This window comes from Sturnira hondurensis, unplaced genomic scaffold (assembly GCF_014824575.4).
Source record: "Sturnira hondurensis isolate 20B ecotype Veracruz unplaced genomic scaffold, ASM1482457v3 Scaffold0002039, whole genome shotgun sequence".
Taxonomy (NCBI): domain Eukaryota; kingdom Metazoa; phylum Chordata; class Mammalia; order Chiroptera; family Phyllostomidae; genus Sturnira; species Sturnira hondurensis.
In genome coordinates this window covers 2,591,887-2,618,328 of record NW_028074670.1, presented here as the reverse complement: position 1 = coordinate 2,618,328, position 26,442 = coordinate 2,591,887, and the positions used below count along the sequence as shown (strand labels likewise).

At 47.6% G+C, this 26,442-nt stretch overlaps 1 protein-coding gene across 7 annotated transcripts; it reads left to right on the top strand.

Annotated features, from left to right (window-relative positions):
* The first annotated feature begins 51 nt into the window (after positions 1-51).
* On the top strand, positions 52-24,151 carry ELMOD3 (ELMO domain containing 3). 7 transcript variants are annotated; one of them, XM_037039466.1, is made up of 13 exons: positions 52-305; positions 906-967; positions 3,073-3,364; positions 4,477-4,554; positions 5,046-5,111; positions 7,977-8,049; positions 8,965-9,056; positions 10,192-10,315; positions 10,540-10,662; positions 13,201-13,331; positions 22,272-22,348; positions 22,642-22,769; positions 23,212-24,151. In XM_037039466.1, the coding sequence occupies exons 3-13, from the start codon at positions 3,311-3,313 to the stop codon at positions 23,412-23,414; spliced, it is 1,149 nt and encodes a 382-aa protein (XP_036895361.1). In that variant the 5' UTR covers positions 52-305; positions 906-967; positions 3,073-3,310; the 3' UTR covers positions 23,415-24,151. The 7 variants fall into 7 exon arrangements, with proteins under 7 accessions (XP_036895361.1, XP_036895388.1, XP_036895358.1 ...); XM_037039493.1 differs by having other exon boundaries at positions 52-650; positions 902-967; positions 4,477-4,483; XM_037039463.1 differs by having other exon boundaries at positions 52-650; positions 902-967.
* The last annotated feature ends 2,291 nt before the right edge of the window (positions 24,152-26,442 follow it).

Below are 26,442 nucleotides of genomic sequence, written 5' to 3'. Positions count from 1 at the left end.
ACAACACTGAGTCTCAGCGGACCTGAAGGGCTTCGGCCCGGGTGGCTGCCGGGGAAACCAGTGCGCATGCGCAAAAGAGGCCTGGCGAGGGGGCGAGGCCACGGTGGGAAAGCTGTGTGAGCCACTGGGACACGTCGGACGAGACCCGGGGTCCTTGAGGAGGGGGAAATGTGGAATGCAAACGATGGCCCTGGGGCGAGGCGAGGCTGAAAGTTGCAGGACTCAGAGAGAAACCCGACTGGAAGGCCGGAGACCTAGGCTCAGGTCCGCGCTCGGCCTTGGACTTGCTGAGCGACCCGAGGCAAGTCGCTCTGCTCAGTTTTCCCCACCGGAGAGAGAGAACTTGTGCGCCCGGAACCCCCTCACATCCCAGGCTGGCTGGCCGTGTTGTTGAATGGAGATCTTTTGAGATCTCAGGATCGCAGCCGGCGAGCCCTTGTACCCCTAGACCCCACAATTGACCGATAGTTTGGTCCGCGGTCCCCCCTCCCCAGAATGGCGTTGCCTGGGTTGGGGGCCTGCTGGCGTCCCTAGGCCTCTGGCTGGGTCCCCGTGGCACCTCCCTCCGTCGGGGCCGTGAGGAGCCGTCCAGCGACAAGCCTGATGAAAGGATCAGAGAACTCATTCCTATGTGCGCATTTGTATTTAAGGTATGGACCCAGTTTCTAAAGTCAATACCTATTCGGAGAGTCTGAATTCCAGCAAGCAGTCAGAAAATCAGACCCGTAATGACGACCCTTACCTAAAGTGGATGCATCATAAGTATTTCATTTAAAAAGGAAGGTCTTTGTAGGAAGGTCATTTCCTCAGGTTCAGCTTGCCAAATATTGGTGGGAGTGACTTAGAAACTTCATGCACGTGCTCGGTTGACAGCGTTGGCTCTTTCCATTTTCTGTTACAGATAGTAAGTGTCCAGACACTACTGAAGGTGCCAGCGGTGCTCCCGCCGGAACAGAGGCACTAGCAGGTGTGTAAAGCTGCTCATGCTGTTCTACTCTGCTTGCTTCATTTCATGCACAGTGACAGAAGGGCCTTCCTGAGATTGCTGTTACCTTACCTGCCTGTCACCTTCCCAAGGTTGGCCTACGTATGAGTGTTTTGTCATATGCGGTCATGGAGGTCAAGGAAGAGGGAGAAAAAGGAAGCAGATGCTGAGGCCCCAGAAGACATAGTGAGAGCGAGCTGGTTCCTTAGGTGCCATGGGTAAGGGGCATTACACTTCCTTCTTAATTACAGTGAGCCAGATGCCTGACCCAACAGCAGGAGGTAATCCTGCTCCTGGTTTTAGGAATCAGTGTGTCCTACCCCAACAAAGATTCCTGTTTACCACTGGCAGCCAGTTCTTAGGGAATCCAGATCCTATTCTCACAGTGGAAGGCTGACATCATACAGATGACATCCTCCTTCCTTAGTCACCCGAGTCTGTGAAATTTTGTGAGGGCCATCCATCCATTATGATCTGGCTTTTTGTTGTGATGAGTCCAGCTCCCCCATGGTGATAGATGAGCCGTCTTCCTCAGGTGCACATGGAATGAGAGACTGGATTAGCCAAACTGGCTAAGCAGCTGCAACATGTACAATATTGGTGACAACCGAAGAAGGCTAGGCATTGTGTTGCATTTTGAGTTTCTACCATTGTAGGAAATAGATCTAGTACTATAAGCCCCCAGACCCAAACCTGAGCACTTCACTAAGACTACCTCTCAAGGTGCCATCCATTAGCCTCACCCCTTTGATAAACTACCCCAGATCCCATTAACTTCGTTGTCAGAAACAGAGTCCCACCACTTACTCTGGTGCTGCTGCCTTCTGCATACCAAGAATCCAGCCCCCAGATTTCTGCAGGGCTCCCTTCTTTCCATCAGTGGCATGGGTGGTAAGAGGGAGGCATTTGGCTAAAGCAGCATATTCAGAATAAATTTATAGCTGCTTAAAGATATTTTTTAACTTTTAGATTTATTAACTTCTATTTGTTTCCTTTTTAAAATATTTTATTTATTTAGTTTTAGAGAAAGGGGAAGGGAAGGAGAAGCCAGCTTAATAACAGTGTTTTGAACTCTGCATCTGATAGATTGCTTATCTCCATTTTGTTTAGTTCTTTTTTTGGAGTTTCATTCTGTTCTTTCATTTTGGCCATGTTTCTTTGTGTGCTCCTTTTGGCAGCCTCCCTGTGTTTGTTTCTATGTATTAGGTAAAACTGCTTTTACCTCCTGTCTCAGCATGGCATAATGTAGAAAAATGCTGGGTAAGTTGGATGGGGCAGAGCCTTAGGTAATCACCAGGGCGGGGCAACCTATGTGAACCAGGTTGATGGAGTCTCAGGTATGGTGTTGCTGCTCTGTGTCTCTATGTGGGGGAGGGCTCAGAAAGGGGACAATGGCTGCTGCCTGGCCTCTGGAGTTTTGTCCAGGAGGAAGCTGTCCCCTGGCACTCACCCTGATGCCAGACACTTCAGCTTCTCCCTGTGTGCCAGTGGTACCCTTCAAGGTGCTGCTCCAGTGCTGGAGCCCAAAGACAGTGAGTCTGACTAAGTCCTAAATTCGTCCCTTTAAATAAGTCCTAAATACTAAATTTGTTGCAGGCCCTTTAAGAGGAGATGCTTGGAAATCCCGCAGTTTGTTCTGCCGCCCCAACCCCCACTGGTTTTTACAGCCAGAAGTTATGGGGACTTATCTTCCTGGCACTGGAACCCTGGGCTGGGTGGTCTGGTGTGGGGCTGGAATCCCTCACTCCCAAGATATCCCTCTCAATTTTTGTGTACCATTCGCCAGTGTGGGACCAGCCTGTTCAGTGTCTCTGCATCTCCATGTCTCCATCCCTCCTACCCTTCTGAATGAATATGACTCCTTTAGTTCCTTGGTTGTCAGACTTCCATTCAGCTCGATTTTCTGACAATTCTGGGTGATAGTTGTTTTATAATTTAGTTGTAATTTTTGCTGTGGTTGTGTGAGGAGGCCATGTTTACCTATGCCACCATCTTGACCACAAGTTACTTAAAGATTTTTAAAGTCAGTTTTTCTCAACAGGCATAACTGAATAATGAAACCAGTTTCTCTTTTTTTTCTTTTTCAGAGGGCCAACCTTTCAAAGACCTCTCAGGGACTTCTTTCAGTACTCACAGAAATCTCCTACACCCTGGCGATGACATGTAGGGACTTTTTCTTGCTCTACGTGTGAATGACTGCCAAGAAGGAAGGCAAAGGTAGAACAGTTGGGTCTATGGCTCTCCCCATAGCCTCTAATCTCAGACCCTATTAAACTCCTTTCTGAACCCAAGGACAAAGCTCACTTGAACAAATGGTTTTGAGTCATGAATGAAAAATCTTGCTCTTTCCATAATGAGAAAGAATTAAGAAATGGACAGGTAAGCAAGCACTTCTATTTGGGAAAAAAAGGTGTTGGTTTGGGATATGTCATTAATAATAAGAGCATTTATCAAGAGAACATGAAGCTTTGCTTCGTTAGTGACCATTTATATTTTTTAGCCTTTTGCTATTATAAACAGTGCTACAGCGAACAACACTGTGTGCATTTCATTTTGCATATGGATGAGTAAATCTGGTAGATGGATCCCAGAGTGCAACTGCAGGCCCAAAACGTACAAAGCACGTGTGATTTTGTCAGGCGTTGTCGAGCTATAGAGGCAATAACAGTTCACCCCAGGGTTTGGTCTTCGATACTATGCTAACTGAAAAATACCATCTAAGAGTAGTTTTATTTGACATTTCTCTTATCATGAGTAAAGTTGAGCATTTTTTCATATTTAAGAACTATTTATATTTCCTTTTGTGTAAACTGCCTACATCTATGTTTTACTACTGGGTTTTGGTTATTTTTTTCTCACTGGTTTGTAAGATTAATTTTTAACATATTAAGTAAATTAGGCCTGTATTGGTGAGATGAGTTGCAAAGAGCTGGTCAGGTAGGTTTTTTCAAGCTCTAACAGGGGACAGGTGTGGCTGAGCAGAAAGACGGGAAAGGAGGGGACTGCCTCACTGAACTTCACTTACTCAGAGCCCTGAGACCTATAACAGAACCAAGAAATCTGTATATCCATATAAGAATTTTTTAAAAGATTTTATTTGTTTATTTTTAGGGAGGGGAAAGGAGGAAGAGAGGGAGAGAAACATCAATGTGTGGTTGCCTTTTTTGCACCCCCTCTTGGGAACCTGGCCCACAACCAAGGCGTGTGCCCCAACTGGGAATCGAACCAGTGATCCCCTTGCTTCACAGGCTGGCACTTCCCCACTGAGCCACACCAGCCAGAGCTATATAAGAATTTTGAGATAGCATTAACTCAGTTTTTTGCAGTTTTTAAAACTAAATTAAACAGCTTTCTTTTATAGTATTCCTTGTTAATGTCTTAGGAATTCACCCATTTTGTGTGTGTGTGGTACTGGGTAAAGGTGTGACATTAAAGCTGTTGTCTTTGGGATTGGCATGTGCCCAGGAGATTGACTCTGGTTTGTCTTTCAGATTGAAGGTGTGTCTGCTGGGTACTGTCCACCAAGTGATGAGGACAACAGCGCTTTTCTGGCTTTTCGAGAAATTCCTGTACATATTGCCCTCACCGTAGTACCTCCTGCCAATATAAGTTTTTGTTGCATGCCACTGTGTGGTACCAGGAAGACATGACACAGGATGGCATAGACCCTGTCCTCTGGGAGCTCACACTCAGGGGAAGGCGTGTAGGGCACAAACAAGCAAAACAAGCTCTATCTAATTAAGATCATTGCTGTAGTGAAGCAGAATATAAAGTGCAGCAGGAATAGCAAAGGCATACCACAGTGTCAGCTGAGTTGTGTGCATTTTTGTTTGTTTACTATTCATGGAAGGCAAACACTTATCCCCACATCATCCAACTTCTCATCGTGTTGGAGTGTTCCAGGGGCCTCTCTTTAAGACTGGCTTTAACCAACCCATCAGAGTAGAGTAGATGCTTCTGGCCTCCAGCTTCAAAGACATTCAGTACAGTGGGTGGGGTGTGTTTGTGTGGAGGGGGGACATCAATTCCACCTTCATACTAAAGATTGTCCCCTCTACAGATCTCGCAGTTGAGGAGCCACCGAGTCCTTCAGGCCCTGACAGCAGAAGCCTGTGGATGGGTGCCGAGCGGTAAGGTCCTTTTCAGGCCCCTGGGGCCTGGGTGGGGCCCAGGTCAAAGCCTCCCATGGATCTGCTTTTTATCATTTGAATCCCTCACTACTTGTCCTACAGAAGTTTGTAGATTTATCATTATTCAAGGAGAATTAGAATCAACACTGGAGGTCAAAAGATCTGAGTTCTAATCTAGCCCCACTGGCCCTGCTAGTGATTTACCACTGTGTGCCTTTGGGTGATTATGAAATCTCTGTGTCCACAGTGGACATATTAATGCCTCTTTTATCCTTCAAAGGATATTATGATAATGAAATGAGACAGTATATGCAAAGAGGCTTTGAAAAAGCACCCTATTTTACCTGCTTTATGTCACTATATTTAAAGTTCATTCCACAGAAAGGCATAGTCACCAATTCAGAAGCACCGCTGCCCAGACCCAAATAGCTCTGACTTAAATACTGGCCCTCTCACCCACCAGCTACATGAGCTTAAGCAAGTTACATAACCTTTCTGACCCTCACTTTTGTCATCTACTGAACGTGTATGATGGGGATTTTATAAGGATTAAATGAAATAAGGTAAAGTGCTTAGCACACAGAATGTAAATCACAGTGAGAACTTGCAAACAAAATGTAATCTCCAAAAATATGAGGCTTATTAAAAATATTCCAAGGTAGAAGAATTATTTGGAGGTTGATGAAGTGTATTTTAATAGTAGTTTATTTTTACTGTGTGGTGACAAACCTAACATTTATTAGAGATTTTTTACCTTAAATGCCAAAATATTCTTTATTTCAGTACAGCTGGCATTATGTGCCAGATATTTTAAATTTTATTGAATAATTATAATTTATTTGAGATTGCTCTCAACTTATTTAAAGTAGTAGGCTAAGTCAGCAATGCTGTTTACTATATGAGTAGGTGGAGAGCTTAAATAAAGAGGCAGTTGCAAAAAGGAAAAAAGAGACATAGAATCATACCTAAAGTGAGCTGCATTTGTTACCCTGAAGATTTCTGTGTTGCCTGTGTGTTCTGTTAGGAGGAAATTAGCATTCATTTAATTATCATCTTCAGATGGAGAGGGAGTCTGCCTGGTTTCAAAAGGAAAGGAGACACACGGTTTGGCTGTTTGTCTCCAGTTGTAGGCTCCAGATGGCTAGGTGCCTAGGTTACCAGGCCATTGCTAGGTTGAGACCTGTACTTTCAGTTGACTGATCTACCATCACAGCAAAGTCCCACACCCTTGCTGGTGCAGTTTTTGCTCCTTGATCACAGTCTGTCAAGTTGTTGGTGAGGGTGTGTGGGGGGTGAAAGATTGGTCAAGTTGCTTGTCACAAGGACCTGAAGGGTGAAGAGTCAGTAAAACTGGGTGTGGCTGCGGGATGAAGGGCAAGGAGCCCCCTTCAGCATCATAACGAGCATTCACTGCTGCTGTTCCACTCATCTCGTTCTGTTCAGCCACTTTGTCCCTCATTTTTATCTCCCAAGGGTCCAGCATGCTGGAAACGAGTTTTGTTTGTTTGTTTGACCATTCATGCATGGTTGAGTGTTCTGTATCCTGTTGAAGTTAGCCAGCTTGGAAGCCCTGAGATTCTGTGTCTGCTGCCCAACCCAGAGTTTGGGGCTGGCGAGACTGAATTTCCCAGAGGCCCAGACATTCAGGACTCTAGACTCGACTCATCTGCCACCACTGTTCACTGCCTTCTGGGCCCAAGTGCACTACTGTGACCATATACTGCTGTGGCCATATATTAGCTGTGACCATAGCTAATATATTTTGAGCACATAACCTTTGAGCCACATACTCCCCTGAGAAGTTGAAGCGTTACATCATCCTTACAGTAGTCCCATGAGTAATGATAGATGGTTAAGCAACTTGCCCAAAGAAAACAGCTAGTAAGTGGTGGAGATGAAGACGTGCACGAGCAGTGAGGCCGTAGATGTGCTTTTAGCAGCCGTCCTCTACTGCCCCCTAGCAACCCCCTCTTCCTCATCCATTAGAGTTCTGAGTTTGGGGTAGGATTTTACTTAATTTGCAAGTATACTTTCAACACAGTTTATCATCATGGGATGTCCTTAGCCAGGCATTCAAGGCAGAAAGGAACATTACTAAACTGCTTTTACCACTGAGGCTGGAGGGATCACGACTTAGGGTATTTAACTGAAGACCTTCATCCTTTCCACTCTGTTAATGTCCTCCCAGCAAATGGGAAAAGCTAGGGACAGGACAGCCACTGGCAGTTTGGGCTTGAGAGTGACACCTGTGCTTTGGAGACAAGGGCTGTGTAGTGGCTGTAGATGACCTGTCCTGCTTCTTTTCCCCCTCTGCTTCCCTACCCCTTTTTATCATGCTGTTATTCATTCATCAAATGCTTGTTGAGTGCGTACCATGTGTCGGCCAGTGGGCTGGGTTCTGAGAGCCCTGCCCTCATGGAGCGCCCAGTGCTGGTCACAGCACCGTGACGAGGCATCCAGGTGCGGGTGATACTCAGAACTGATGGAAGGATGGGAGGGAGCTGCAGCAGAGGGCCTGGAACCCAGGGTGCCGACTCAGCAGAGGGAGAGCAGTCAGTGCCAAGGCCTGATGGCGGGAAGTGTGGAGGAACTAGATCTGAGTGTCCTAGGGCAGAGCTAGAGAGGTACGAAGGGTCCAGAGTGTGAAGGATGCTATGCTGAACAGTTGGCTTGCACCTTGAGAGTTAAAGGGTTTTGACCAGGTGGGACATGAGATCTGCCTTTTCAATAGCTCACTCTGGCAGCCATGTGAGAGGGGCCTGAGGGCAACAAGACCAACAAAACCCAAGGCAGGCGGGTACAGCTGGGGGCTGAGTGATCCCGACTACCTAGATCTCAGAGGGTCTTCTTTTCTCACCATTGCAGTTGTGAGCACAGAGGTGCTCAAAGCCCAAGGAGAATGGGAAGCCGTGGACAACATCCAGCCAGAGACAGGTAACTGCAAGAATATACAGCAGCTAATTACATCTCCAGGTAATCAGCTGTTGATAAAGGTGCTGTCTCACATGTGAGGCTGATGTCTCTGTGACTCTGGGATTAGGAGACAGAATTCCTGAGTGGTCTTATTTGAGCTTTGTGATAAAGAATAAAACTTCCAAAGCCAAATACGACATTCTGGAGGGAATGAGAATGCATGCCTCTGGGAAAGGGCTGAGCAGAGACAGGGAGGACCATGGTCAGGGTCTGCCCCAGTAGGGTGATGAGATTAGGCGGAAGGATGGAGGCAGGCAACCAGGGCTCCTGTGTAAAGTTGAGCAGATTAGATTGTTCATAGTACAAGGAAGTCCCTGGAGTCAGGGGCTGAAGCCATCTGCTGGAAGGCTTGAAGGGCTTGGTAAAAACGGTGTCACCTCCCTTTTGAGAGCTAGAGGGAAGCAGAACTAGGACCCGTGTTTAGCCTGAGCCCCACTTGAGCTCCTGGAGAGATGTTACTATTAACTGATGAGTTAATTCCCTGTGGACTGGAACAAAGGATGGAGAGGGGTCATTCTTATGCATGGTGCGAGAAGGAGCAGAAAAGAAATTGGGAAAGACCCCTAAGCAAACCTGTGGTACATTCTTGTGTGGGTACCTACTCCAATCAGTGACTTGCCACCTCACAGATGGGTAGAAGTTAGGGAGCCCCTGAGGGGCGTATCTGTTCCTCCTCGCTGCATAGGTTGGCAGTCTGAAAGGGGGGTTGGCCCAGCAGACGATGCCAGGCCCTTGAAAGAGGATTAGTTGTAGTAGCTTTGGGTGTCTGATGTTTATAGCTGGAAGCCGGGTCTGGGCTTAGAGGTGGCAAACGTTTGCTGACAGAATTTCAACTGTTGTAAGTGCTGGGGTGTCTTCCTCTTCATTTTGCCACAGGGAGCCAGAGCAGCTCAGACCAGCCCGGGCAGCTTATCTCCTTTGGTGAGGCCCTGCAGCATTTCCAGACTGTTGACCTCTCCTCCTTCAAGGTATGACAGTATGAGGGTTTGGGGTCCCAAGCAAAGCACCTTCTTCCAGGAGCCAGGTTTTTATCCCACCAGGACAGGGCACAGGGTCCTGGTTGCCAAAGACTCGTGTTTATTCAGGGCCCCAGTGGCGTTTCTGGGACTGTGGCCCAGAGTTTATGTGACCCTGTCATACAGAGGTCCCATCATAGGGATGGGAGGTCTGGGGTCAAATGCTAGGCAGTTCCTTGGGATCAAAAGCAAGGCAGACTGTCCAGAGAGCCAAGTTATTTGTGGCTAATGTAAGAAAATCTTTCATTCCTTCAAGGTATCAGAAGCTATTGGGGAATGTAAAAAACTATGATTGAGAAAAGAAAGGATGTTGAGAGTAACAGCTGGCAAACTTTCTGGGGCATCTTGAGTGACCCAGAGTAAGTTTAGAGGAATGGGATTTCTGATCTTCTACCTGGAACCTGGCCCAAGAGAGAGGCTAAAAAGACAGGAGTCGGGTTGCCAGAAGCTGCTCAAGTCAGTTTGTTAAAAGACCTGTGGCAGTGGCCCTGAGCGATGAAAAGTCAGCGTGGCCTGGTTTAGGAAGGGCTGGTTGTGGTAGTGGCACAGGCTCTGGTTACCCCTCTGAAGTATCTAACTCCAAAAAGAGGTCTCCACTAAACTCCCGTCCCCACTGGCTGTCTCATCCTGGAATCTGAGAGTACTGCTAGATTTTAAAAACTATGTCCTTTGTGGAGAGACAGTGACAGACACCCAAAGGCTACATACACACAGCCCTGCTGGGAAACCCAGTCTGGTGTTTGCGAGGCCACATGGGGGAGTCTCCGCGGCCAGTGCTCTAGCCTCCATGACAGTCAGTGGAATAGCTAGTTCTGGAAGAGCCCGAAGGACCAAACGTAGACAACTGACTGATAATGCCTAGGCTTGGGGACCTCTCTCTGTTACAAAGAACCTGGGAGCTAGGAGAGCCCATCTCCAGGGATTCCACAGAAGGTGTTTCACGCTTCTGCCCCCTCCCCTGGCCCAGAGACCAGCCTAGGGGAAGTACTTCTTTCTGCAAGTACAGTCTCTGTGCTCAGCCTGATGATAAGTTCATCAAAGCAGGTGAACCCAGCGTGCTACTCATTACTTGCAACTTTCTCCCCAGAAAAGAATCCAACCAACAGTTCGAAGGACTGGGCTTGCTGCCCTCCGGCACTGCCTCTTCGGGCCTCCAAAGCTCCACCAGGGCCTCCGTGAAGAAAGGGACTTGGTCCTGACCATTGCTCAGTGTGAGTGCACTGGTGAGGTCAGGCAGAGAGCACTGTTTGCCCACCTGGGATGGAGCTTCCCCCGAGGGTCTTGCACTTTCCGTGTTGGTGTGGGGAGCAGGAACTGAGGGGTAAACGTTCAGGAGAACAGGGTGTCTTGAGTACAGTCTGGACCTACCTTGAGAAGCACTCAGCCATCCCCTGAAGGGCAATCCAACAAAGAGCATGCACATGTCTTGGGGCAGGTGGCCTGGATAGCCAAGACCCAGTGCACGGCCGAGTCCTCCAGACCATCTACAAGAAGCTGACGGGCTCCAGGTTTGACTGTGCCCTCCTTGGAGATCACTGGGAAGATCTGGGCTTTCAGGGTAAGAGAGAGGAATGGTTCTCCTCCTTTCCCTGGACCTCTGATTCTAGGACTAGAGTGATTGCCCAGGTAGTCCTCTCCCTGTCGTGCCAGCGCCTTGAGATGGGATATCTGAGGGAAGGAAGGCATCCAGGGAGAGGGTGGAACAGACGCAAAGGCCTTGACCTGAAGCATGCTGAACTCTGATAAACTGGGTGGCCAAAGTGGAGGAGAGAATGACAGGAGAGAAGTCACCTTTCGGACCATTATAAAACACTTACTCTAAGTAGCTGGGAACCGTTGGAGTGATATGATTTAGAATCTAGTTTTTTCTTTTAACTCTTCCATGAATATGGATGAAAATTTTGTTTTATTTTTGAGTGAAACAAAATGATTTCACCTGGTTTGGGGTTGTGCTACTGTTCTTTTCAAAATCATCAAATCATGCTTGTATAGAATAGGAAAATATCTTAATTTAAATAGGAAACTTGCTACACCATAACTAATGGGCAGTCTGCTGACATCGGCATGTTGTCCTCCTCATCTGTAATTGCCCTGAATATTTCCTCTGTTTACATTGAAAATCACACGAGTGTTTGATTTTTGTCTCAACCATTGACCAATTTAAAAATCTCAAGAGAAGAAGCAGAATCTGTTGTATTTACTCATCTATTTACTCTTTTCAGTGTTCTTTCTTCCCATCTGATATTCCAAGATTCCTTCTATCATTCCTTTCTGTTTCAGAAATACCCTTTAGCCATTTCCTTATGTAGGTCTACTGGCAATAAATTCTCTGAGTTTTTCTTCATCTGAGAATGACTCGGTTGCCCCTTTATTCCTAGAGGGTAACTTCTCTGGATATAGAATTTCAGGTTGGCGGTTCTTGTTCAGCACTTGAAAAATGTGCTGCTTCCTTCTGGTCCTGATTGTTTCTGATGAGAAAGCTGCTTTAATTTGAATGATTTCCCCCCGCTGGTTAAGCAGTTGTTTTTCTCTCTGTTGTCAACATATTTTTTTCTTTTCAAAAAAAATTTTTTTCTTTTTTTGGTCTTTGGGTTGCAACAGTTTGATTAGGATGAGTCTTGGTGTGGATTTCTTCAGGCTTATTCCATATGGGGTTTGCTCAGCTTCTGGAATCTGTAGGTTTGTGTCCTTTGCCAGATTTGGTAAATGTCCATCCGTTTCTACTTCGAGGCTGTGTGGGCTCAGCTGTGTGGGCTCTGATGACACAAATGCTGCTCCTTATTATTGTTGCAGGCTCTGTTGTTATTTTTCATCTGTGTTATAACTCATTGATCTCCCAGGTGCTGTTCATTTTGTTTTACTTTTTCTCTCTTTTTTCAGAATGGGTAATTTATATTGTTCCATCTTCAAGGTCACTGGTTCTTTCCTGTTATATCTCTTCTACTGTTGAGCCCATCCACTGAGTTCTTAATTTTAGTGGGGTTTTTTTTTGGTTTGTTTTTTTTTTAGTTCTAAAGTTTCTATCTGGTTCTTTATAGCTGATGTTTCTTTACTGAGAATTTCTGTTTTTTTCATTTGTTTTCTAAGTGTGTTAGTAATTATATATCAAAGGCATTTGTATATAATGCCAGTGGTCGTTTTCTATTGTTGCTGCAACAAAGTATCCCAAGTTTAGTAGCTATACCAACACAGGTTGATCAGTTCTGTAGTTCAGAAGTCTGAGCCAGGTCTTTTGCAGGGGCTTCAGGAGGGACTCTGTTTCCTTGCCTTCTTCCCCTTCTAGAGGCTACCTGCCTTCCTCCTTCTTTGTAGTATCTCTGCTCCTGAATCCGTTCTCAGATCTCTGTTTCTGCTTCCCTCTTTCACTTCTTACATCGGGCCCACCCAGACAGTCCAGGACACTTTTCTTATCTGCTGACAAGCAACCTGCAGTCTTAATTCCCCTTGGCCTGCAACATTACCTGTACATAGGTTTAGGGGCTTAGGATGGGACATCTTTGGAGGGGCCATCATTCATTCTGTCTACAGCAGTTGCTTTAAACTCCTTATTAGATCATTCAAACCTCATTGTTATCCCAGTGTTGCAATCTACTGATTGTCTTTTCTCATCCAAATTGAGATTTTTCTAGCTCTTTGTGTAACAAGTGTCCCGGACATATTGGGTATTGTGTAATGACACTCTGGATCTTCTTTAAATCTTCTGTTTTAGCAGGACTCCTCTGATACTGAGCCAGTAGGGGAAGGGGCATGACACCTCACTACTGCTGGGTGGGGGTGGTAACCCAGTTACCCCACTTGGCATCCACTAATACCACTGGCTGGTAGGGGCCGGGGTGTCTCACCACTGTTCCCATGTAGCCTCTACCGACATCCACTCCACTGATACCCCAGAGGGAACGGGGGCTCCTTAGCCCCAGGAAAGGATAAAAGTCCCACTTTTCTGACTGCCATATAAGGGCATCTAATTAAAGTTAGTCAGGGGAAGTCTAGGCTCTCTCCACTTGGCCTATAACTAAGTTGTTGAAGCTCACGGGAGCAGGAGCTTCATTAGTAGTGTTCCCCATCACCCTCACTCTCCTCGTGGTTTCTGTTATAGGAGCAAATCCAGCCACAGACCTGAGAGGAGCGGGCTTCCTCGCCCTCCTGCATCTGCTATACCTGGTGATGGACTCAAAGACCTTGCTGATGGCCCAGGAGATTTTCCGCCTGTCTCATCACCATATCCAGGTGGGGCTTTGGTGGGAAGCCAGCAGGGAGGGCTGGGGAGCTAAGACCTGGGCATGGGCTCTTCTGAGCAGCAAGGCGGACCTTCCGGGTAGAATCTTTGATCGCTGAGGGCTCTTAGGACAGCTAAGGCAAAGCAGGCGTGGTCTTCCCCCATTGGTGCTGGAATCCAAGCTCCGCCCCACACTATTGTGTGTGTCAGGTGTTGCCTTAGTTCCAGAGTCTTGGGCTCCGGAACTGTGCAATGGAAATCATGGGAACGTCAGCTGGATAGCTGGGAAAATTACATGAGGTAATGTGCAAAAGTACTCGGTGTAATTGTGGTGTTGGCGTTTCTACTCATGCTGAGGAAATCCCTGAGCCTCAAGGAGGAGAGTCAGCCTGTGTGTGCCCCAGAGAAAGTTTGCCTCTGAGGGTCAGGTGACTGGATTTACTGATAGGTCAGAAACGGCTCCTGTAGGCCCAGGTGTCTGTCCAGGCCTGCTCTCTGGGGTTGGGTTTGATGTTTTCCGCAGTTAGTAGAAAGCAGTACTCCCTCCATTTTAAAAAAACAGGTTTGACTTGTTCTTGCCATTCATCTATCCCAGCTTCATGGGACCTGGAATTCATTCACGAAACAAATACTTATTCAGCATCTCCTCTGCTAGTTGTTGTTCTGCGTGCTTTGAGATACATCAGTGAGCAAAACAGAGAAAGAAGCTTCTAGCAGAGGAGACAAGATAGTAAGCATAATATGTACAGAAATTATGGGTTGTGTTAAACGGTGATAAGCGCTAAGGAGAAAAGTGCAAGTGGGGTAAGGGTTGGAAAATGTGGGGAGGGGTTATAGTATTTCATAGCATGGTCAAGGTAGCTTTCATGAGAGGGCAAGACTTAGAACAGGCTGTGGAGAGGTGAGGATGTTAGCCAAGCCGGTTTCTGGGGGGAGAGCATTCATTCCACCCAAGGGAGCAGCCACTGCACCGTCCCACGGGGAGAGTGTGTCCGGCACGGGAAGGAGTTGCAGGGTGGCCGGCTGGAGCGGAAGCAGGATGGGAGGCAGGAGGAAAGGAGGTCCCCGGTAAGAGGGACCAGTGGCTTAGTGCCTGGTGGGTATGATACGGACTTTGGATTTTACTCTGAGCGGAATAAGGGTTTTCAGCAGGCCAGAGTACATGATTCAGCTTGAAATTTTGTAATGGATCCTACCAGCTGCCAGGTTGAGATAGTCTAGGGCAGTGATTTTCAACCAGTGTGCCACCAGAGGCACTCGGGTGTGCGGCAAGACTTTTTAAAACATGCAGTACCTGACTGTTTAGTCAGGGGCACTGATGTCTTCTCCTCATCAAATAAGAAAATGATACCAGTCAACACAACAATAGCAATCCAGTGCGAATGAATCAAACTATACCTATTTTTTCTCAGTTCAACAAAATATTTTTTGGAGTGCCACAGATTTTTAGTAATTAGTTTATGTGTACCACGAGATCAAAAAGGTTGAAAATCACTATTCTAGGGCGTTATAATCAAGTTAGAGAAGATGGTGGTTTGGAGCATGGTATTTTCAGAGGAGGTGGTGTGAAGTGGTCAGAGGCTGCATGTAGAATCTCAAGCGAATGGGCTTAACAGAGTAGATCCAGCATATTTTTCTGATGGATTGGATGTGGGTGTAAGAAAAGGAGAGGAGTCGGTGATGAGTTTTAGTTTGAGCACCTGGAAAGAGAGAGCGGCCGCCAGCTGTAATGGAAAGGGAAGAGCAAGTGGGAGGGTTCAGTTTGCCCCACGAACGTTGGGTTGAGGTCAGGCACTTTTCGTAAGGACGCCGCAGACGTCACGCGCCCTTCTCTGAGCCTCATATCAGGAGCACATAATGTCGGCCCGTCTCTCTGCCGGCGAGGCCAGCCCTGACCATTCAGATCAGGAGATAGCTGCTGGGTCTGCGCTGTGGAGTCACTGTTTCTCCCTTTGTGATTAATAATTGTGTTGAGGAAAATAATTTGCAACAATGCAAATATTCTGTTTCTCCTCAAACAGAGGAGAATGCCAATGTTCTGTTTCCCTCATCCTCCTACATTTATTAATTCTGTAAGAATTAATAAAATTTGTAAGAAGAATTGTCTGTGCTCTTCTATTATTCAGGTACTTTTTTATTATTATTATTTTTTATTTAATTCTTATTCAAGTACAGTTTTTTGTTTTATATTCCCTGCCTTGCCCCCCCCCCACCAGTGCTCCCCACCTCCCTCCCATTTCCACTTCTTATTCAGGTACTTTTATATCAGCTTGGACTCATGGATTTTTTTAACCCTATGAGTTATAACCCAACGTTATCATTTCTTTTGTTGCTCAAATTGTTCCATCTTTGGCCATTTGAGCATTCTTGCAGGGTGGCCCTTTCACCATGCCCTGTCCTGAGAACTTTTACTCTCTGGACACAAAAAGTTGATCTAAGTTTATCTTGTATTTTCCCTGAATAATTCCCAGCCCTGGAATCAACCACTCTCCAGGGAGCCCTTGTTCCTTAAATTAGAGAATGATATTTAGAAACCAAGATCTGAGCGTCAGGCATTCTCACTGCTGTTAAGATCTCTTTCCTTCTAGGCTCTCTCAGCGGACCGAGCTAGTCACATGTGTGTGTTGCTGGTTCACTCCCAACTCTGACAGGAGAGGCCTTCAGTAGCCCTCCGCAGAAACAGGCAGGGAAACAGGCAGGCCGTGTGCCTTCCTGCTGCCTGAGGGGCAGGAGCCCGAGGGTGAGTGGCTGAAGGTCCGACCTGCAGCATTTCAATCAGGTCATTTTACCTTCTAGGCTAGAGTGGGGCAGGCCCGAGGTGTGAAAAGTGTTGTTGACCATATTAGTCCTTGTCTCACGACCTCAGTTTTTTCCTTTGTAACTTGCGAATGTAACTCCAACCCTGTAAAATTATTCTAAATTGAAGATAACCTATGTATGCCCTGGCTGGTGTAGCTCAGTGGATTGAGTGCAGGCCTACAAACCAGAGGACTGCAGTTCGATTCCCAGTCGGGCACATGCCTGTGTTGTAGGCCAGCTCCCAGCAGGGGACCCACCAGAGGCAACCATACATTGATATTTCTCACCCTCTCTCCTTCCCTTCCCCTCTAAAGATAAATAAATTTAAAAAATTTTAAAAAAGATAAGCTATGTAAAATGCCAAGCACATTAGTCATTTAGTGTTACTTATCAAACTAACTTGATTTCCAAAAGTAAAAATACATTTTTTCATCTTATGTATAATACATACATAAATATATCTTATGTGTTTTAAATTCATGAAATACATGTGTGTACACACACACACAACTTTAGTAAGGTAGGACCTTTGAATCCAAAACTTCTTAACTACAAAACAAATAATTATTATACAGTTCCTGCCACCTGGGCATTTTTTAATTTATAATGTTTATAATGTATCTTTTGGGGAAAAACACTCATTAAACCTTAAGACTTCCCATGTGCCTGTGTACAGCAGGAAACACTGGAGGAGGCAGGAACAGGACTTCGTGAGTACCAAGCCTTGAGCTACAGCAGGACCCCACAAGTGAGAATGTGGGCTTGTTCTGTGGTCGTCGTGATGCAGGGGGCTGATGTTCGGGCTGGGTCTGAGAACCGTCCCAGTTAGCTTATGAAACAACGTGGTCTCTCGCACTGACTCTGCTTCACTACAGCAGACTCCCGGTGTTGAGGAGTGTCTTAGCCATCACTGATCTGGCCCTCGTTTCAGACGCAGGGAAATAGAGACCCAGAGAGGGGAAATGGCTTGCCCATGGTCCCACAGCTAATGATTTCCTGTAAATCATCTCAAACCTCAGTTTCTCCCTTCTTGTGATTTATGAAGACTCACAGACGACCTTCCTGCAGAAATATAGAAGCCAGAGCAGAGGGTTATTGCCAACTCAGAGTCCCTCATTTGTTTTCAAGGGTAGGCTTGAACAAGGTGAGGTTACCAAGCATGTAAACATGCCAGGGAGGAGCATCCCTGACAGAAGGAACAGCAAGGTGAGAGAGGAAGCACTGGGTACTTGATCTTCACGGACCCAGGCTGACCACTCTGACCAGTCAGTTCGTCCCTTCACTTGCTGGTCTTTGTGAAATTTGCCGGGATTTTTATTTATTCCGCAGTACTCTCATATGCATGTCAGAAAATATGAAGAAACAGTAGCTTCTTAAGTAAGAGGGCTGGATGGTATAGGTATCATTTGTCTGTGGTTTGAGGCAAGTCTCTGAACCTCTCTATGCCTATTTGCTGTTTTATGAACTAAAGGGTTTGGCTAAAATAATTCTAAGATCCTGTTCAGCTTTATACACACACACACACACACACACACACACACATACATACACATATATACACACATATATATATACATATATATATACATATATATAAATATATATACACACACACACACACACACATTTCCTTGAACTATTAGTAATTCCAAGGTTTTAAAATAAAACTTGATCTCAAGAGCCTATGGCTCTTACCCCTGCTTAAGAGACAGAAACAGATGGGTTCTGGTACAGAGTAGCAGAGGAATTGTTAAAACTTTTCCTTATGGAAATCTCTCTCTGTTTTAAATATTTTATTTATTTATTTTTAGAGAGGAGAAGGGAGGGAAAGAGGGAAAGAAACATCAATGTATGGTTGCCTCTTGCACGCCCCCTACTGGACACCTAGCCTGCCACCCAAGCCTGTGCCCTAGACTGGAAATCAAACCTGCCACCCTTTGGTTCCCAGGCCAGCACTCAATCCACTCAGCCACACCAGCCAGGGCTCAGCCAGGGCATCTTAATAGGAATATCTTTAATTACAAATAAAAATTTTATTCAAGTTTTCTACTTCTTCTTGAGTCAGTTTTGGCAATTTTTTCTAAAGGAATGTGCCCATTTTGCTTAAATTGTCAAATATATTAGCATAAAGTTGTTCACAATATTTTCTTTTTTTAAAAAGATTTTATTCATTTATCTTTAGAGGGAAAGGGAAGGAGAGAAGGAGAGAAACATCAATGTGTGGTTGCCTCTCATGGGTCCCCTGCTGGGAACTGGCCTGCAACCCAGGCATGTGCCCTGACCAGGAATCGAACCATGATTGTGTGCTTCTTAGGCCCGCACTCAATCCACTGAGCTACACCAGCCAGGGCACAATATTTTCTTAATATCCTTCCAAGGTCTTCAGGTTCTATAGTGATATGCCCTTGTTCACTCCCAATACTGGTGATTTATGTCCATTCTCTCTTTTCCTCAATCAGTCTAACTTGCAGTTTATCAGTCTTACAGATTTTTAAAAATAAAATGTTTTTTGCTTAGAAAAAGATTCTATGAATCTTGAAAACACAAGGTTTTCTAGGAGGCAAATATGAGATCGGAGTAACAGCTGGGGGACACAGCCCTGCCAACAGCCAGTCCTGTTTCTCTCCGACGAGGAGAACTGAAGTTTCAGGTACCTGTGGTACATCCTGCCAAAGGGGAATTGGCTCAGAACTAGAAATGCTGGGGAAATGGACCCCAGGGCCTCCACGGGTCCCGACAGTGTCAAAGTGCTTATCCCACGCTGTCCTGAGGAGGAGTGCCCCAGCAGACCCTGCTGCGGGCCAGAGGGCCGAACCACGGGCATGCACGTCCTAGCAGTACCGACACATACAGTGTGTGTAGTCTTCCATGCAGTTTCCATCCATTTGATCGCACCAGCATGACAAGCCTGCAGAGGGGTTGGGCAGAAATGATCCTTGTGAATCTCCTTTTCACAGCGAAGCAGGGTGAGGATCAGAGGGGTGAAGTACTTCTGCCCAAAGCTGGGTAGCTCGTAAGTGGTGAAGCTGGGCCTGGGACCCATGTCTCCTGACAGCCAGTGGGCAGGCTCCTGACAGCAGTGGTTCTCCGCCAGCAACACACTTCAGAGACACCTGGGGGTGCAGAGGCCTGGACCCTCCCCAGAAGTACTGAATTGGAATCTCCAGTGATGGGGCCATGTCAGCAGCCACCAAAGACGATCTGGTCTTCCTCTGCAGTATTCAAAGGTGTTTAAGCCCAAACGTGAGGCATGAAGAGAAGTGAAATTTTATTTGTTTTTTTTTAATATTTTATTTATTTATCTTTAGAGGGGGAGGGAAGGAGAGACGAAGACAAACATTAATGTATGGTTGCTTTTTGTGCATCCCCTGCTGGGAACTGGCCCCTGCCGGGAACTGGCCTGCAACCCAGGCATGTGCCCTGACTGGGAATCCAACCGCAATCGTCTGGTTCGCAGGCCCGTGCTCAATTTACTGAGCTACACCAGCCAGGGCCTATTTGGGGTTTTTTTAAAGATTTTATTTATTTACTTTTAGAGAGGGAGAGAAACATCGAGGTGTGAGAGATATACCTATTGGTTGCCTCTCACACACCCCCAGCTGGAGACAGGGCTAGAGAAGTCAAATTTTAAATGGAATCTCCACAGTGTCCAGGCCTGGTTTCCTCTGCTCTTAGGTCCCTACACCCAGCCTCAGTGTACTATTTTAGACTGAAGGGACACTTTTCAGATCCAAGGGAACTGCCAGAGGAAAGGAGACATTTACATCTGAATTCCAGATTTTCACTGCTTTTTAATGAGTGGGATTTAAAAGAATGTTCCTGAAAGTGAACGAATACAGATGAATACAGTTTAAATCTTCTGCTAATTGTGTTGCTACCGTATTCTTGTTCTCTTGTTTTTAGACTGAAAAAAATCAAAGGAAAGGGTGAAATGCAAATATATATGGTAATTAAATGGGCCATCCGTGAAGGTATAAACGACCTCAGCCACACACTGAGGCAACACTAATAATTATGAACGTTTGTGAGCACCTACTCAGGCTGACGCTGTGCGTGTGGGGTCTGAATTGCTCCTCAGAGCCCCTCTGTGAGGCAGATGGTGGGATAATAGAACATGTAAACTGTAGATAATAAAAGCTATCTTGCCCTGGCTGGTGTAGGTCAGTGGATTGAGCACAGGCCTGCGAACCAGAGGATCGAGGTTCGATTCCCAGTCAGGGCACATGCCTGGGTTGCAGGCTGGTTCCCTGCAGGCCAACTCCCAGCAGGGGATGCACAAAAGGCAACCAAACATTGATGCTTCTCTCCCTCTCTCCTTCCCCTCTAAAGATACATAAATAAATAAATTAAAAATAAAAAATAATAAAAAATAAAAGCTATCTCATAGAATTTTTGTACTGATTAGTCCCCAGCATGGCCCTTGTATCTGGGTGTCGGGGTCCCCAGGAACCCCCAGGTTCTCGGGTTCACTGGGAGGCCTCGCAGCTGAGTTAGCACAGCCAGAGCAAAATCAGCAAAGGGAAGAAGTGCGTGGGACAACATCCAAAGGAAACCAGGGGCAAGCTTCCGAGAGCCCCTCGCAGGGGAATCTCACTGGACACACTTAACTCCTCCGGCATCGCACTGTGCAGCAAACTAAATGGTGCCGACCCGGGGAGCCCACTAGAAATTTGGTGCCTGAGGTTTTTATTGGGGGCTGGTCACACAGGCGCCATCTGACTAGCGCATAACAGAGTCCCAGAAAGGGAAGCAGGTGAACACAAACCATATTATTTGCACAGGGAATTTAGGCACAGTGAGTTGTGCTGAGGGAATGGTGGGAATATCTCAAAATCCAAGTTTCCAGATGCTAGCCAAGGGCTGACCTTGTAGGCAAACTTTCTAAGGACAGCAGTTTTGGGCCTGCTGTGTTAACTCAACGTTTATTTGCTTCTTCGTTTTGAGAGATAGAAAAGCCGAGTCTCACAGAGTGTGGGTGGCCTTCCTAAGGACACACAGCTAGCAGGTGGCAAGGCCGGGCTCTGGGATCCAGGTGTCATGGAAGGCTGGGAAGGAATCTTTGTGGAGCCGAAGATCCTCTGCGGCTCGGTCAGTGCTGCCTGCCTGGACCTCTGCGGTGGCGGACACAGTCTAGATCTGTAGTGCCCGATACAGCAGCTAAGCCTTACCTGTAACTACTGAGCACTAGAACTATTGCTAGGATGACTAGAGAGTGGCATTTAAATTTTGTATAACTTACAATGACATTTAAATGTCCATACGGGACAGCACAGCACATCATAATGTAATGAGTTTTCTTCTCAGAGGAAGTAGATGGGATAAACAGACTTTGCTTCTGGCTCTAAACTAAGGAGTGCACTGATCTGTGTGTCCCTCTCAGTGGATGTCCTTGTCTGTGTGCAACAGTGGAAACTAACAAGTAATATGCACAACCTTTTCATCTGTTTGGTTTTTTGTTATTAAACAGGAAGGAATTTGTGTCTCCGAAAATAAAGCACTGCAGTGGACCCCCCGCAGGGGATCCTGAGGCCCATTCTGGTGAAGTGCCCCGGCTGCACACCATGCCGCCCCCTCTGGGGAGTTTGGGCTTCACAGCCAGTTCTGAGGCCTCCATTACGAGAGAGGGGATGTGCCAGCAAGTCAAGGCTGACTTTCTACCCACTTTTCTCTGATTTTGGATGAAATGCTTACGCGCAGTCACATAACCAGAAGCATAGAGAAGGGAAGAAGTGATAGTTAGGCACCTGGGCCTCACTCCTCTTGTGTTCATCCTGACCCCAGGGGGCGACGCGGTCCTTGGGTGGCACATGGATAGGTCAGGGGAAGGCCTATGAGAGCTAATGGATCTGGATGTTGAAGAGGCGGGACAGCTCTCCCAGGAGTTACGCAGACCAGCTCAGAGCGAATTAACCTCAGTTGGAATCCTGGTTCCACTGCCTTTGGGAAGATATTCAGAGTCACTGAGCCTCAGTGTCCTCATCTGTAAGATGGGACGGTCATGGTGAACATTAGGTGTAAGCACCCTTAGTATCGCTGCTGCCTCTGGGCCATGACCATTGTCATTGCCCTCCGGCTGGGCTGGATGGTGGAAGACGGGAAACACAGAAGGCAAGACCTGGGCTGCCACTGACCTGGTGCCACTTCCATTCCAGCAATTCCCCTTCTGCTTGATGTCTGTGAACATCACCCGCATTGTGATCCAGGCCTTAAGGGAAGAGTGTCTCTCCAGGTGAGTCCCCACACTGCTCAGCCCCCAGCCCAGCTCATTAGTGACCCATCAGGGCCAGGTTCCCTCCCTCCCTGCCTCATCCCCCCAGCTTTCTTCCTCACCTGCTGGCTTCTGGGGGCACTAGGCAAAGTCCCCGTGCACCCGTGCCAGTCTCTCAGCCCATCTCTCCTCCCAACCCTCCCTCAGGTGTGAAGGCTCTCTGGGGAACGACTGCCCTGGGAGAATAGTGGGGGAGGGCGCCCAGGTGTCAGCTTTTGTCCCCTGCTGAGCAGATGACCTCCCTTGTCCTGCAGGGAGTGTAATCGGCAGCAGAAGGTGATCCCAGTGGTGAACAGCTTCTATGCCGCCACCTTCCTCCGCCTCGCTCAGGTCTGGAAGACGCAGCAGAAGACCATCTCAGACTCGGGCTTTGTCCTCAAAGGTGTGCTCTTTCTTCCCTGGAGACCTCGCTCCTGAACTGCTAGTGTCCCCAGGCTCAGGGGCCCCAGGGTCGGGGCTAGACTGGTTTTGGCTGCAGTCTCCTTCCAGCCCACCCTCTGGGGCGTGATAGTTCTCCTTTCTCTGCTACCCTCCCCTGCATTTCTGCCCTCATACCCATGGTGATCCTATTTGCTGAGTCAGAGCGGGGTCTGACACTGGACTGACTGTTCAAAGTTGCCGTTGTCTGGGCCGAGGCAGTGTGTGGCCCCTGGGGCATATCTGGTTCCTTGATCTCCCCCTTGGTGAGCTCCTACTCTTAAAAGTCTCCTTCCCCTGCTCTCCATAGGCTCTGGGTTGGGGGCACTCCCTTGAGCTGCTGGGCCCCGGACTGTGCAGCCCAAAGCCCACTTAAGCCTTTTGCTCCCCAATGTCTTCTGCTCCAGACTTGGAAGCGTTGGCCAAGAAGAGCCCAAGGCGGCTGCTCAAGACCCTGGAGATCTACTTGGCTGGTGTAGCGAAGGGACAGGCCTCCTTGTTGGCAGTGCAGACATGCTATGGGGCACAGGCCCCTCGCTCCAAGGATCTCACTTTCATGGGCGTGTGTGACCTGCCCCCACCCTCCTCCGAAGGCACACGGCTGAGCTGACCAACCCAAGGCCGGCTGACTGAGGGACTGCAAGGCTGGGCCGCAGGCAGGCCATGTGAGGAACACCCTGCCTGGGCCAGACCCCTTCCCATCTCAGCAGAAGGGATGTAGGCAGCTCCCAGGCCTGGTCGGAGGGGCTGAGGACCCTCATCCTGACACATTGGGCAGTTAGACTTGACCCACTCCCTACAGATCTGCCTCTAAGCAAGAACTTTGCTGGAACCTTCGTTGGGCCACAGGTTACCAAGTTGGGTTCCAGGTCATCTTGATGAGAGTGAAAGGATCATGAAGGGAGAGAGTCCAGTCTGGATGTTCCACGTGTCCCCACATAGAAGGACATTCCTAAGTAGGGCTTTCAGGCCCCTGCTGGCCATACAGGAGCCAAACAGGAGCACAGGGTAGTTAGAATTTGAAGGGAGAAGCCAGCAGTGGCAGCTGCCAACAGGGGGCAGCACAAACTAGACCAAGCTGCCCAAGGCTGCAGCTGGGCTGGCTTCATCTCCTCCATCCAGCAGGCCAGTACCTGGGTCCCCCTGGGGTTTCTGGCCTTGTATTCCCACTCTCCTCTCCCCCATCTCTCCTCCCTGCTATGTGTCTCTGTTGCTACCCAGCTGCCTCCCAGCTGGGCTTCCCCATGGAGGCTGCACAGTTCCCATCAGAGATGGTTTTCTAGTCTGGTTGAAGGAAGGACATTCACACATCAGCAGTTACTTAATAAAAGAGTTGTTCTGGGATGATGGTTCCATGTGTTTTCCTCCAAGACAGGCCTTGTACCTTCCTGGGGCCCTGTGAGAACCAGGCGCTTCAGCGGGCCAAGGCATTGGTCAGGGTTCCAGGAGAGGTTGCTCTGCCCCGGCCAAATTCCCACCGAGTTCACGTGACGTCCACCCCGCACTTGCAGGTCCAGAGACTTGTATACTCCCAACAAGTGGGCGAGGCGCCCCTGACTCTTGTTAAGATTGACTGATGTGACTTCCGCCAAGATGGAGGCATAGGTGGAAACACTGTGCCTTCTCCCACAACCAAGTTTGAATACAACAAAGGTTTGGAGAAACAAAGACACGACCAAAGGACAGAAAATTGAATTATACGGAAGTCCGACTACATCTAACCGTTCAACGGGGGACGGTAAGAGGGGCGGAGCCAGCAGCGAGCAGGGCCCCCGACCCAGGCGCGCAGGCAGAGACCCAGGCGCGCAGGCAGACGGGAACCAGTTTGGGTGCGGGGCAGACCGCGGGCGCATATTCGCGCACAGTGAGACAGACCACGCAGGCCCCAGGGGGCGAGGGCTGACGGCGGTGGCACACTTGCGTGCAGTGGGACGAAACACGTGGGCCCAGTGACAGCAGCAACTGCGGCACCGGTGAGGGCCGTGGAGGCAGGGGGCGGACAGGACGCCATAGTCCCTCTTTGACCCCGCCCCCACATACAGCGTCACAACCCAGCGACTTGGTTGCCCTTTGGCACCGGTGAGGGCCAGGGCGGCAGGCGGTAGACGGGACACCAGAGTCCCTCTTTGACCCCGCCCCCACATAAGCGTCACAACCCAGCGACTTAGTTGCCCTGCAATACCAGTGAGAGCCATTGTCGCTCTTTGACCCCGCCCCCACATACAACGTCACAACCCAGCGACTTAGTTGCCCTGCTCTAGTGAACACCTTAGGGCTCTGATCCTGCTATGGAACAGGCACAAACAGCCCAAAAGATGGCGCAAGAAGAACTCAAAGTCCCAGAGCCAATAACTCTAAGCGACCGAGAAATTGCCAGCCTCTCAGAAGCACAATTCAGGACACTATTTATCAGGATGCTCACAGAACTGGTAGATTATAGTCACAAATTAGAGGAACAAAGTCACAAATTAGAGGAACATATGAAGGCTAAACTAATTGAAATGAAGGGAGATGCACAGGAAACCAATAGTGATGGAAAGGAAACGGGGACTCAAATCAATGGAATGGACCAGAAGGAAGAACAAAACATCCCACCAGAAAGGAATGAAGAAATGAGAATTCAAAAAAATGAGGAGAGGCTTAGGAACCTCCAGGACATCTTTAAACGTTCCAACATCCGAATTATAGGGGTACCAGAAGGGGGAAAGAAACAGCCACGAGTGGAAAACGTATTTGAACAAATAATAAAGGAGAACTTCCCCAGTCTGGCAAAGGAAATAGACTTCCAGGAAATCCAGGAAGCTCAGAGAGTGCCAAAGAAGTTGGACCCAAGAAGGAACACACCAAGGCACATCATAATTACATTAGCCAAGACCAAAATGAAGGAGAGAATCCTAGAAGCATCAAGGGATAAGGGGACAGTCACCTACAAAGGAGTACCCATCAGACTGTCAGCGGATTTCTCAAAAGAGACCTTACAGGCAAGAAGGGGCTGGAAAGAAGTATTCCAAGTCATGAAATCCAAAGACCTACAGCCAAGATTGCTTTATCCAGCAAAACTTTCATTTAGAATGGAAGGACAGATAAAGTGCTTCTCAGATAAGGTCAAGTTCAAGGAGTTCATCATCACCAAGCCCTTATTATATGAAATGCTAAAGGGACTTATATAAGAAAAAGATGAAAAATATTAACAGTGAAAGGACAGCAAACACACAGTTATTAACAACCACACCTAAAACAAAAGCAAACCAAGAGGACAGCTAGATCAGGAGTGGAACCATAGAAATGAAGAACACATGGAGGGTTAGAAACAGGGGAAGGGGAGAAGGGGGGAGAAGGCACAGAAAATAGCATAGATGGTAGGTAGAAAATAGATAGGGGGGAGGGCGAGAATAGTGGGGGAAATATAGAATCCAAAGAACTTGAGACACGTGGTTATAAACTAAGGGGGTGAGAATGGTGGGGGAGGGAGTGTGCGGGTGGAGGGGAATGAAGGGGGGGAATAGAACAACTGTAATGGTATAATCAATAAAATATATTTTAAAAAATAAATAAATAAATAAATAAAAAAGATTGACTGATGTGAAACGTCCACACAGGTTTTTCCTACATTCGTTTCTGGGGCAGCTGGCTCTGTT